This window comes from Mandrillus leucophaeus, unplaced genomic scaffold (assembly GCF_000951045.1).
Source record: "Mandrillus leucophaeus isolate KB7577 unplaced genomic scaffold, Mleu.le_1.0 Scaffold1164, whole genome shotgun sequence".
Classification (NCBI taxonomy): Eukaryota; Metazoa; Chordata; class Mammalia; order Primates; family Cercopithecidae; genus Mandrillus; species Mandrillus leucophaeus.
The window spans coordinates 48,481-62,126 of NW_012099921.1; the positions used below are offsets into that span (position 1 = coordinate 48,481).

Here is a 13,646-nt window from a genome sequence, read left to right on the forward strand (position 1 = left end):
GACCTCAACTATTGAAACATATGTATAAGGGTTATGTATTTTACTAGCAAAGAAAAAATATATACTGGTAGAAAATGGCCATGATGTCAACTGTCAATAGTGGTTATACTAGGTAGAGAAATTATGGGAGACTTGAATTTTTTCTTTTTTCTTTTCTGTACTTTACTAATTTTCTTAGTAATTATGAGAATTATGAAGTTGCTTATGAGTTTTAGATTTTAAAAGGTTTTTAAAATTTTTCCAACATGGAAAGTTATATTTCTTTATATACTAAAAACAAAAACAAAACTTTCTATTTGAATATCTTTGACTTTTACTGCAGACTTACAGACCCTTGAAAGAAAAGGCAATTCCCTCCCACTAGTTCTGGTGTCATTCTCCCCATCTCTGCCTTCACTTCCACCTTGGTCTTTTTTCTACTTCCCACCTTGGCTAGTGGCCTCTACTCAAAATGCTTGCTTGGCTTAATGTTTCGAATTCAGGGAAAAAGAGATCCTGAATTCCTAATCTAAACTGAGGTTATACATGTGGGAAATAATAAAGAGAATCCAGATAGTAAGTAAGATTTGGAGGGCTTAAAATACCCAGACTTTAATTCCTCTAAGATTATAGTCTTTAATCATGTTTTTTTTTTTATCGTATTATCTCTTAACATTTAATTTCTAAATATAATATTTATGAGGAAAAGAGAAAATAGCTTGGCTTCTTTCCTCACCGAATTGTTGTTCTTAGTATTTTCTAGACATTCCAGAACTGATGTCAGATTTGGCTCATCAGAGTCCACAAACCATATCGGTGAAGAAAATGAACAGGATTCCTGTTTAACACAGAGACACCTGTGTTAAACATTTACATACAGACTAACCCAAATATGCAATTAAACCACACCACTAAATGGCAAGATGACCATGGATTTAAACAAAATGTGTGGGGGAAAAGGCAACACATTAAAACCCATGTGAGGAGCTGGACTTCTGAGACAGCCATTCTCCTTGCATAGCACTGTCTGCTGCTACAGCTCATAGAAGTCAACAATTTTCTTCAACACTGGCAGGCAGCCTCTAAATGGCCCTGATCACCCTCACCTCCTGCCATTCACACCCTTGTAAAATTCCCACTCCTGGACCTAGTGACTCACTTCTAACAAAGAGAATACAGCAAAAGTAACAACATCACTTCTGAGGTGAGGCTACAAGGAGACTATGATGCCTGCCTTGGTCACCCTTCTCCTGCTCTCTCCATTGCTCCCTCTGATGGAAGCCAGTTGCCATGTGATGAGGTGCCCTATGGAGAGACCCACATGGCAAGGTATTGTAAAAGGCCTCCGACCAATAGCCATCTAGAAATGGAGGCCCAGTCCAACAGCCTCTGAGATGAATCCTGCCAACGTGAGCTTGGAGATGGATTATCTCCCTATCCTGCCTTGGGATGATCACAGCCGCCACCAACACCACTGCCTGGTGAGAGGCCAAGCCAGTGAACCCAAGGTAAACTGCACAGAATCCTGACCCACAGAAACTGTGAGATAAGGTTTGTTGTTTTAAGCCACTAAATTTGTTACAGAACAATAGATAACTAATTCAAACACCATAAAATTCTAACATTTTATTCTATCAATCACACGAACCAAGTAATACCAATAAATGCCATTACTATACATATATTTTCAGAACACAATTACATGTGATTTTTTTAAAAAGCTAATGAACTAAACATGAACTAAGTATTATGTGCTCTCACCCACTAATAGACATTTATTCTGTTATGTTGTCCTGCTTTCTATTACAAATTGGGGAAAAGCCATTGTTATTATATATTCACTTCAGAAGAACTAGTTTCAGGTCATGGAAAACCATGAAAACCAGAAAACGATGAAAACCATGGAAAATCAGAAAAACAAGTTGGCTGGTCACGGAGGCTCATGCCTGTAATCATGGCACTTTGGGAGGCCGAGGCAGGTGGATCACAAGGTCAGGAGGTCGAGACCATCCTGGCCAACATGGTGAAACCCCATCTCCACTAAAATAAAAACAATTAGCCAGGCATGGTGGCATGTGCCTGTAGTCCCAGCTACTCAGGAGGCTGAGGCAGGTGAATCACTTCCACCTGGGAGGCAGAGGTTTCAGTGAGCTGAGATGTGCCACTGCACTCCAGCCTAGTGACAGAGCAAGACTTCATCTCAAAAAAAAAGAAAGAAAGAAAAATAAAGAAAAGAAAAGAAAAACAAGTTGTATTGAAAGAGGACATCTTTAGCAGCATATCTCTTCAACTATTTTCATTCTTCTCATTCCTCTCTTACAGTGTCCCAAATATCTTTGCAGGCTAAAATAAACTCTTAGAATTAATCTCTTTTTTTTTTTTTTTTTAGATGGAGTCTTGCTCTGTCACCCAGGCTGGATGCAGTGGCACAATCTTGGCTTACTGCAAGCTCTGCCTCCCGGCTTTGCACCATTCTCCTGCATCAACCTCTGGAGTAGCTAGGACTATAGGTGCCCGCCACCACACCTGGCTAATTTTTTGTGTTTTTAGTAGAGATGGGGTTTCACCGTGTTAGCCAAGGTGGTCTTGATCTCCTGATCTCGTGATCAGCCTGCCTTGGCCTCCCAAAGTGCTGGGATTACAGGTGTGAACCACCATGCCTGGCCCAATCCTATTCTTAAAGAACACCACTTTTGGACTATTGCATTTTCTTCTTCAAATTCTTCAGCATACATTGGGAATACACCACATGAACCATTTCTACATTTTTAGTTTTGGGGTTTTTTTGTTTTTTGTTTTTTGTTTTTTGTTTTTTTGGCTAAAGAAACTGCAACTAGATTTAGGACCTCATTCTATTAGGTTAGTATTTGTCTAGTAAACTTGAGCATAAGCAAAATGAAATACATGTTGTTGCTCTGGACTGAAACCCATCAAAATCATATTTTAGAAACTACAAAAACATTAACTGAAATCAAGTTTTTAAAAATCTTGTAGATTAAAAGATATGACATATCGTAGGTTTAAGTACCTATTTCAATGGTTCCCAAAGTGTGGCCCTCAGACCCCCAGGTCCAAACTATTTTGACAGGAATACTAACATGGTGACATTTGCTGTAAGGGTACAGATACAATGGTGGGTTAAAATGCTGGTACTTTAGCACAAATAAAGGAAGTAACACCAAACTACTAGTAGTCATGGTATGACTACTATGCACAGGAAATGTTTAAAGATTTAAAAAGGAACGGTGGGCCGGGCACAGTGACTCACGCCTGTAATCCCAGCACTTTGGGAGGCCAAGACGGGCAGATCACCTGAGGTCAAGAGTTTGAGACCAGCCTGACCAACATGGTGAAACCCCATCTCTACTAAAAATACAAAAATTAGGTGGACATTGTGGTTGCATGCTTCTAGTCCCAGCTACTTGGCAGGCTGAGGCAGGAGGATTGATTAAGCCCAGAAGATTGAGGCTACAGTGAGCTGTGATCATGTTACTGCACTTCAGCCTGGGTGACAGAACAAGACCCTGTCTCAAAAATAAAAAGAATGTCTATGATGAAGCAGTGAAAATTTTACATCTTAATCCTTGAATATATCTTTTTAATATTTTATGTGATGAAACGGGAAGTACACATGAGCATTCGTACAGACTACCTGAGAAAAAACCCTTGGGTGATCAAGTCATGAAGTGAATTAACCACTTAAATGGAATATCATTTTTACTTCAAAGGATGACTGACAAAAAATGTTATTTCAGCTTGGGTTTTGGAGACATTTTCTCAAAAAAGGAGATTCTGTTATTTCAAGGAAAACAACAGACAGGCCATAATAAAATTCAACAATAAAATTGCTAATAATAAAACTCAAGCTTTTGAACAAAAAATTAGAATTTTAGAAAACTTATGTCTACCATCGCTTTCCAAAAGTATTCTGATGAGACTGATGGTGATATTGATGAATGAATTTTGATACCATATAATCAAGTGTATCAACATATAGAATATCTCAGTGAATGATTATTTTTGAAGCGACCAATGCATGATGTTATAATATCATGCAAGGGTAAAAAATCCAAAGTTCAAGAAAAATCAAGTTTTGATGGAGTATCAAAAAAGAAGTCAAGGCAACATGGCAAAACCCTGTCTCTACAAAAAATACAAAAAAATAGCTAGGTGTGGTAGTACACACCTGTAGTCCCAACTACTGTGGAGGCTAAGGTGGGAGGATCACCTGAGTCCCCAGAGACTGAGGCTCCAGTGATCCATGACCATACCACTGCATTCCAGCCTGGGCAACAGAGCAAAACCCCATCTCAAAAAAAAGAAAAAGAAAGAGAAATATCCACAATGATCTAAAATGGCTATCTGTATGACACTGGCCTTTGTTCAAATTTTTTTCAAGCAAATATCACACAATAAATTGAATGCAGACACAAATGACATACCAAACACCAAAGAAATTTGCAAAAGATTAAGATTGTACTACTTTGGGTTTAGAAATTTTCTTTTCATAAAAGCATTTATAACAATATTTGGTGAACCTTTAAAGAATATTTTGAATATTTCTTATTTAATTTCTAGTGATAAATACCAGTAGATATCACCTACATACACAAAAGCTCCTTGGGCCCTCAATATATTTTTAAGAGTGTAAAGGAATCCTGACCCCAAAACTTTGAGAGAACTGCTGTCTTCCCCTCCACTTTCTTCTTTCCCTTGAATTTCTTCCTTGGAAAAACATTCCTTTGCCATTCTACATTAACTTATTTAGTTCAATTGAGGCCAGTTTTGCTACCTCTCTCCCGTCTTTCCACATCCTTCTCTTGACACAAAACCTGACCAAAGGAGTCTACCAGCCCACCCCATTTCCAGTGATTAGCTGTCAGGTGGGCTAAGCCAAGCAAATCTGAGTTTTCCCTGAGACTAGACCTCTCTTTCTGGGAGATATGGAACCACAGGGACAAGATGGGCCACCTTGGGGTAGTCAGAATTCATCTTGCCTAAATGGGAAGAGGTTAGGCAAGTTTCTAGAAAGCCAAACTGCTTTCTGGAAAGTCAAAGATAATTATACTTTCTGCCACGACTGTGAGAATGCCCATTTCATTGCACACTTTCTAGTATTTTTACCAATCTGATAAGTAAAAGCTGGTACCTAGAAGAAAAAAAGGCCAGGTGTGGTGGCCCATGCCTGTAATCCCAGCACTTTGGGAGGCCAAGGTGAGTGGATCACCCAAGGTCAGGAGCTCCAGACCAGCCCGGCCAACATGGTGAAACCCCATCTCTACTAAAAATACAAAAATTAGCCAGGCATGGTGGCAGACTCCTGTAATCCCTGCTACTCGGGAGGCTGAGGCAGAAGAATCACTTGAATCTGGGAGGCAGTGGTTATAGTGAGCCAAGATCATGCCACTGCACTCCAGCCTGAGTGACAAGAGCGAGACTTTATCTCAAAAAACAAATTTTCCATACAATATAATTTACTCCATGTCTAGAAACCAATTCAGCAATGAGAACTGAAAGCCCCACTTGGAAGGTTTCAAGGATTTAGCTCTACCTATGGATGTCCAAACATTAGTTAAGGTAGAAAACACACACACACACACACACACACTCTCACCCCTATGTATTCAGTACCAGGAAACACAATGACTAGACGGTACAGTCATCCAACACAAAGCACACAATAACTGAAGGCACTGTAGAGGAGTAACTTCTGACATGGATCTACAATATTGTTGAGTGAAAAAGCAGATTACAAAAACAAAATCTGATTTTGTAAGGGAGAGGGAACACATACAAGCACAGGAGAAAAGAGATGAGCAGAGGACTGGAAAAATACAAAATTCTCATGGTGGCACATTCTGAGTGGTAGAACTATCGGTATGATTTTCTAGTTTTGCCTAAAAATTTTCTAAACTTCTTAAAATAAGAAGTTTTTGTTATCCATATTATAAAATATCCATCACCCAGGAAATTTAACCTTGAGCACAAACATGTTCAATGTTTGTTCAGTTTAATATTTAAGAAAGACATCTAAAATGATGACTAATATTTAAACCTATGCATTAATATTTTTCAATAATATGCTTTACATTTTGTAATTTTGATAAGGTTAAACTTTATATCCATCTTGAAAAGATAAGTTTTCTATTTGTCTTTAAAATATGACCTACAATATGCCTGTTTTTAAACAGTGAATGATGCTCAAAAAATCGCAATATAAATTCAGGCAGTGTTCCTTACATGGAGTGTTTAAGTGATTCTAACACTGTTCTTTTTCACCGGTTATGAAAACACAGAACAATTATCTACACATCTAATTATTCAGGTACTTTGTTTCTCCTCCATTCTATTAGTTTTATAGTAATTTTAAGGCCTGTGAGGATGAAGTTGTCTGTGACAGTTACCACAAAGGTTACTATAAGCAGACAAATTTCAAACAGGTTATCACCACTACCATCCCCACCATACAACTGTCTCAATCAAGGGCAACACAATTCAAGGTTAGCCAAGACAACCTACTTTACCTGTCACTGCTTAAGAAAAGAATTTTTTGGTCTTATTTAGAAATAACTTTCTGTATCTATTTTTCTCCACAAATCCACTGAGACCAAGGTGTGGCTCTATCTCAAGCACCAGTAGGCAAAACTGCCTGCCAGTATGTTCAGTTTCTGTATCTTTCCAAATGTGCGGCACAGCTATCATTTGATATCATAATGTTTTGAAAACTGAAGCACAAACTTCTTCTTGAAAGTTCAGTCGGGCTCGGTAGCTCACGCCTGTAACCCCAGCACCTTAGGAGGCCAAGGCAGGCAGATCACGAAGTCAGGAGTTCAAGACCAGCCTGGCCAACATGGGGTCTCTACTAAAACTACAAAAATTAGCTGGGTGCGGTGGCAGGTGCCTGTAATCCCAGCTACTCGGGAGGCTGAGGCAGGAGAATTGCTTAAACCTGGGCAGCAGAGGTTCCAGTGAGCCGAGATCGCACCACCGCACTGCAGCCTGGGTGATAGAGTGAGACTCCATCTCAAAATTAAAAAAAAAAAAAAAGAATTTCAGATGTACAGCAGCTGTAATTCTTCTGAAGGCTGGTTATGGGACACATTACTTTCATACTTTGTTGTTCAATAAATGTGGGGTGGAGAATAAAGTAAATTGTCAGAATTACCATATAAAATAAAATTCTAAGTCCTCTGACAACAAAAGAAACTTAAAATACACACACACACACACACACACACACACACACACACACACACACGGTTTTCCCTAATCATTTTACAACTAAACAACCAATAAGCTAACCCAGGGCCCACAAAAGCAGAGTAAAAATTCTATCTCTTGATAAAATAAAAATGCACATATATCCCTGTCATCTAAAAAAAAATGCTTAAGTATTCAAAAACAGACAGCAATTATAGCTACTGAGAACATCATTGTAAGCAAAATAAGGCAGAGAAAACAAAGGTGCTGATGAGGATTTGAACCACCTAAGCTGCAGAAACCCACTAGATGGTTTCCTAGGTTCCAAGTTGGCATTATCTTTCAGAACGATCTTCTAGAAAAGATTACATAACGCTGTTACAAAGGATCTGGGGAAAGGGATGCTGGCTTGATAAAGCCAGCTGGCTTGATGCTCTGGCTCTCCAGTCATGCTTTACATTTTCACTTCTTACACTCTCTTTCATATGAAGTCAATTTACAGACTTCCATCAAGCCCTTAGAGACCTTTTTGTACTATCCATGATGAGTTCTTGATGTTATCTCTGCACTTTTGACAAATTCTTAGCAGTTAACTTACAAGACAGTTAAGATTTTTGTTCAAGCACAATATAGTGACAATAGGATCACACACTTAATAAAACAAATATTTACCAAGCATTTATTCAGTGGAAGATGAAAAGCACAAAGTATAATTATAAAATATTCTCCCCTGTCACCATTTTATAAAAAGTAAAAAGGCTTACAGAATACAGAATACATAACATGACCAAAGCAAAAATAGTAAGGACTAAAGAGGGGAGGAAGGTGACATATCAGCATGAACAAAATATGACCCAGAAGAGCCTTGGTGGTCAGACATGTAAAGACAAATTGGGTAGAGTTAGTGGGTGGCTGTCAGGGGCACATTCTACAGGGGAAAAATAGCTGATACAGAAGCCTGAAAGGAAAAGCGGGCAGAGCGCCTGTACAGGACTGTTAACCTGCCGCATCCACGGTACAATGCGCCTTTCCAGAACATAGCGGCGGCCCGGGGACAGGGAACGCTCAAACAGCACCAGAGGCTGCATTCCAACTTTTTCTCCCTCAACAAGTCCGTTTTCATTGTTAGTTTCTCCTTAAACACAAACTTAAAAACGATTGGCTGAACACGAGAGAACAAGGAAAACCTGACTGAGGAATGAGGCCTTTAAACTTAAGGGCCTTTGGGGTCCGGGCGCGGTGGCTCAGGCCTGTAATCCCAGAACTTTGGGGGGCAGAGGTGGGTCATTTGAGGTCAGGAGTTCGAGACCAGCCTGGCCAACATGGTGAAACCCTGTCTCTACTAAACAACACAAAAGTTAGCCAGGCGTGGTGGCGGGCGCCTGTAATCCCAGCTACTCGGGAGGCTGAGGCAGCAGAATCGCTTGAAGCCATGGACTCTCAAGGGACAGAGGCTGCAGTAAGCCAAGATCGCCCCACTGCACTGCAGCCTGGGCGACAGAGTGAGACACCAGCTCAACAAGCGCTTCCCATCATGCCGGTTAATTTTTGTATTTTTAGTAGAGACAGGGTTTTACCATGTTGGCCTGGCTGGTCTAGAACTCCTGACCTCAGGTGATCCACCTGCCTCAACCTTCCAAAGTGCTGGGATTACAGGAATGAGCACTGCGCCCGGCCAAAAAACCGAAAATCTTAAAGGCCTTTCCTCTTCCCCGCCTGGGCTCAAACAACAGCCGGAGCCAACCTGTCATGCCCGGTCGCGGTTCCGGAGCAGGTCGGCTGACTGAGGGCGACCATGGGCCCCGAAAGGGCTGCGGGAGACGCGGGCTCCCACCTCGGGAAGCGGCCACCAGGGCGAGAGGTGCCAGCAGTCCCCAAGCCAGCCCCGCGCAAGGAGCCAGAGAGACGCACCCTCAGCCTCCTCCTACCCAAGCCTCCCGCAGTCCCCGCGATCTGGGCCAGGCCAGTCGCAGGAGAAAGGGGTGTGTTGGCCCAGCCCGGGGAACCGGGGCCTCTCCGGGACAGGCTCTCCTTTGTCCCGGGACTCCAGGAGCCTCCTCTCCGCCCTCGCCCTGACCCGCGAGGCCGCGGCTGGGCGCCTCATCATGACGTTGCAGTGGAGCGTGAGCTGCGGCGGCTCCTGGTTCTTGTGGAAGATAGAGGCTAGCAACTTCAGCTTGGCCTTGAACCCTGACACGGACATCTTACCCTCATTTCCGGCGGGAGGGGCGCGGAAGGTGAGCCGATCCGGAGCCCCTGTCATGGCCACGACCACCCGGCAGGACAGCCCGGCGGAGCTCTGGCCGCTCTGCCTCTCCCCACTGCCTCCACTGTAGTCGGAGCATGGCTGGAAAATGGTAAGGGGCACCGAGGCTTCTGCGGGGAGCTGTGTGGCGGCCTGGGCGGCTGCTCCCCTTGTAACCGACTCCACCGACAGGAGGCGCGGCTCCTGTCAAGACGCAGCTTAAAAGGGCAACAGCACCACCGCCCCCTCTACCGCCTGGGAAAGGGCTGCCCCCACCTTACCCCCTTCCCTCTCACTCCTTACCCCTGCGCTCCCAGTGCCCACCCATTTCCGCAGGTGCAAGAGTCTGGAGCATGAGTGCGCTTCTGGCTGCCCCCTCCTAGCCTTGACTCAGCACTACTGGACCCATCTGGTCCGTTCCTGGCACTGGCGGACTGGAGGCTCCGGGCAGCACAACCACCAACTCGTGTGTGCGTGTGTGTGTGTTGGGGGTGCGGGGTGGGGGGCACAAAACCACTAACGCGTGTGTGTGTGTATGTATGTGTCTGTCTCCCAAGGGAACAGCACTGCTGAGTTCAGGCTGAGTTCAGTCCTCATGGACTGTAAGCAAAATACACTCACAAGAAGGCTATGTGCTGTTTTGTCTTTTGCAGTGACATCATGTTTGCAGTGACATCATGTGGCTCATGTTTTATGTTTTTCAGAGTTCATTAGTTTCTGTTTGTTCTCAGTTAATATCCAGCTCAATAGATTGTGTAAGTAGAATACCCCCAAACTGAAAGTCACCTACATAAAATATAGTGAAAAATATGTCACTCACTTAAACTATAGTTGAAAACATGTACTCATTAGTTTTGTGTAGCCGACACTGGATACTGGGTAAGGGCACAGGATCCCAGGGCTAGACTGCCTGGGTTCAAGTTCCGATTGAGCCACTTGCTGGCTTTGAAATACTTGACAGCTTTAAGCCTCAGTTTCTTTCTTTCTCTTTTTTTTTTTTTAACTTAATCCCAAATGTGATAGTAAGTCTCAGTTTCTTGATCTGAAAAACAGAAATGATTCAATGAGAGTCTATGTGAAAAGCTACTATCTGGCTCAGGAAAGTCCTCAGCTTTAGCTGTTAAAGTTTTAAAAGCCACTTTAAAGTTTTTAAAGTCACTGCCTGGCTCAGGAAAGTCCTCAGCTTTAGCCCTTATTAGCTATGATTATTATTGTGCTGGCTACACATATATTAATGAGGCAGGAAAATGCTCAAGGATAACAACCAAGTATCCAGATTATTTCATCAGGTCGAGACAGATCCATATGTGTGTATGCTCATGTTTTAGCTCAGAGCCATTTGTCTAAAACGCTGTTGAACTCAGAGGCCCAGGCAGTATCAACTTTACTTTGCAGTGGAGCCATCACTTTTGTTAATCAATGAAATTGACATAACGCTCTTTTTTTCTTTTTAGCACCAGCCATGTGCCTAGAGCTAACTGTGTCAAGAAGAGCATACTTCAATTGGCTGGAGTGAGCAATTCAGCTTGTGGAGGAATGAGAAATGATAGTGTTGAGACAAGAAACATAAAACCCCAGGGTAAGATAGGAATCACTGAAAGTCAGGCAAAGGAACTGGCATCCAGTGATGAGTCAGGCTTTGCCCGTCTCTGGCCCTACAGATGGCTCTTTGGAGAGGAAAAAATTAAGCCAGGCCCGAGGGCACAGATCCTAAGGGACTGCTGGCAGCTCTAGGCTGTCTATGGAAGAGAAGCAGACGGTGGCATCTGGTTGAAAGAGGGAGCTGGGGGGCATGGCTTGAGCCTGTGTTTACAGATGGAGTCCCCTGATTCCTGCGACTGGGGAAGGAGATCATGCCTGGATCAGGGGACCTCAAATCAGAACTTTTCCCACCCACACTCCTTCTTGTCAGGGCATCTTTCACTGCAAACAACAGATAAACTAGTTGAAAGCTCAGTAGATTCTCATGATGGTGCCCAGCAGGCCAGGCCTAGCTGCCCTTTAACATGTGACTGAGGGTGATGCCACTGGCCCATAGGACACACTGGGAACTCTTTACATCCATGGACACGCCCTGCCCCACAGAGACAGCTATGCAGGGTTCTTTAGGTTTGGTGTGCTGTGCTGGCAGTTGCCTTATAAATATGTAGGATTAAAATGGGATGTCCTGGAGCTTAGCTGACCTTTACTCCCCACTCTAAAATGAAGGGGCTGCTAGTTTTGTCTGTTTTATGAAAGATGGCTCTGTCATTGTTTTTAGAACCTTTGGAGAAAGATTTCTTGGGAGGAAGCTACCCTGAACACTCAAAAGATTTTTCTCATTTACTGGCACACCAGCTTTAGAGTCCAGGTCTTCATCCTGGCTCAGCCACCCTCCAGCTGTGTGGCCTTTGAGAAGTTGCTTGACTACACTGAGTCTTACTGTCACTATGAGTGGAGATTGCTACATTGCTACTGTGTGGAGCACCTTCCCCCAGGCACTCTTATAGGGTGATGGTGAAGATTAAATGAAATAATGAGGCTGAAGGGGGAGGATCGCTTGAGGCCAGGAGTTTGAGACTAGCCTGAGCAACAAAGCCAGACCTCATTTCTAGGAAAATTTTTTTTGGGTTTTTTTTGAGATGGAGTCTCACTCTGTTGCCCAGGATGGAGTACAGTGGCATGATCTCAGCTCACTGCAAGCTCTGCCTTTCAGGTTCATGCCATTCTCCTGCCTCAGCCTCTGGAATAACTGGGACTACAGGCGCCCGCCACCACACCTGGCTAATTTTTTGCATTTTTAGTAGAGACAGGGTTTCACCATGTTAGCCAGGATGATCTCGATATCCTGACTTCATGATCCACCCGCCTCAGCCTCCAAAAGTGCTGGGATTACAGGCATGAGCCACCGCACCCAGCCCAAAAATGTATTTTAAAAAATTAGCTGGACTTAATTGTTTATGCCTGTAGTCCCAGCTACTAGGGAGGCTGAGGTGAGACCACTTCAGCCCAAGAGTTTGAGGCTGCAGTGAGCCATGATCGCACCACTGCATTCCAGCCCAGGCAACAGAGAGAGACCCTATCTCAAATAAATGAATGAGTCAGTAAATAAATAAATAAATAAATAAATAAATAAATAAATGAAATAATGCATTTAATTAGTACACTAGTACATGATCAGGCACATGATAAATGCTTGATAAATGGTAGCCCCAATAAGCTTTGTAATGTTTTGGGAGAGAGTGTCCTTTCGACTCAGCCCAGTCACAGAAGCATTTGAAAAGACTGATTTGTATGATGGCTATTTCCTACAGGTAAAAACCTGTACCTCCAGGGACCCAGGGCATTGCCTCAATGGGGCACTTTATTCTATTTACTCTTGTTTTGGGCAGCACCTGTTGCCCTAGGGCTAAGCAGGACTGCTACCACAGACTCGATTGCCAAGAGTATCTCCCTCCCCAAGCTAGCCATGGGAAAGCCACTTGCATCATAAGACTACAGGAAATCAAAGAGAATAAAAACCACAATTTAGTCACTCACTCTCCAGTTGATGGGAAATAGGTTTTTGCTATTTTGAACAGAGCTGTTAGAAACATTCATTGTCCACATCCCCTGTTTTATATAGGCAAGAATTTCTCTTGGATGTAGAGTAGAATTGCTGGGCTGGGAGGAGTGTGAATATTCAACCTTATGAGATGGAGCCAAACTGTTTTCCGAAGTGGTCATACCAGTGTATACTCCCAGCAGCAGTTCTTAGGAGATCTCAGGATCTCTATCTTCCGATGATGTCACAAGCATTCAAAAAGAATGAATGCCAGCTATAAACAACAATAAGGATGAATCTTAGCAATATAATATTAAGTGAAAAAAGCAAGTTCCAGAAGGATACATACAGCATACTTTATATAACTTGGAAAAGAAAATGTGGGCATGTTGGCTCATGCCTGTAATCCCAGCACTTTGGGAGGCCAAGGCAGGAGGATTGCTTGAGGCCAGGAATTCAAGACCAGCCTAGGCGACTCAGCAAAACTCTGTCTCTACAAAAGCTAGAAAAATTAACTGGGTATGGTGGTGCAGGCATTTAGTCCCAGCTACTCATGAGGCTGAGGTGGGAGAATCTCTTGAGTCTAGGTGCTCAAGGTTACAGTGAGCCATGACTGCACCACTGCACTCCAACCTGGGCAACAGAATGAGACCTTGTCTCTAAAGAAAAAAAAAAGTAAATAAGTAAAATTTAAACACA

At 43.0% G+C, this 13,646-nt stretch overlaps 1 protein-coding gene across 1 annotated transcript in view; it reads right to left on the bottom strand.

Moving 5' to 3' along the window:
- LOC105553314 (ubiquitin-conjugating enzyme E2 Q2-like) overlaps positions 1-11,489 on the bottom strand; it is a 29,770-nt gene extending 18,281 nt beyond the window's left edge. Inside the window, 4 exon segments of the mRNA XM_011999351.1 lie at positions 8,181-8,218; positions 8,221-8,370; positions 9,172-9,628; positions 11,484-11,489. Coding sequence (XP_011854741.1) covers positions 8,181-8,218; positions 8,221-8,370; positions 9,172-9,628; positions 11,484-11,489 — 651 coding nt within the window.
- Positions 11,490-13,646: the final 2,157 nt, after the last annotated feature.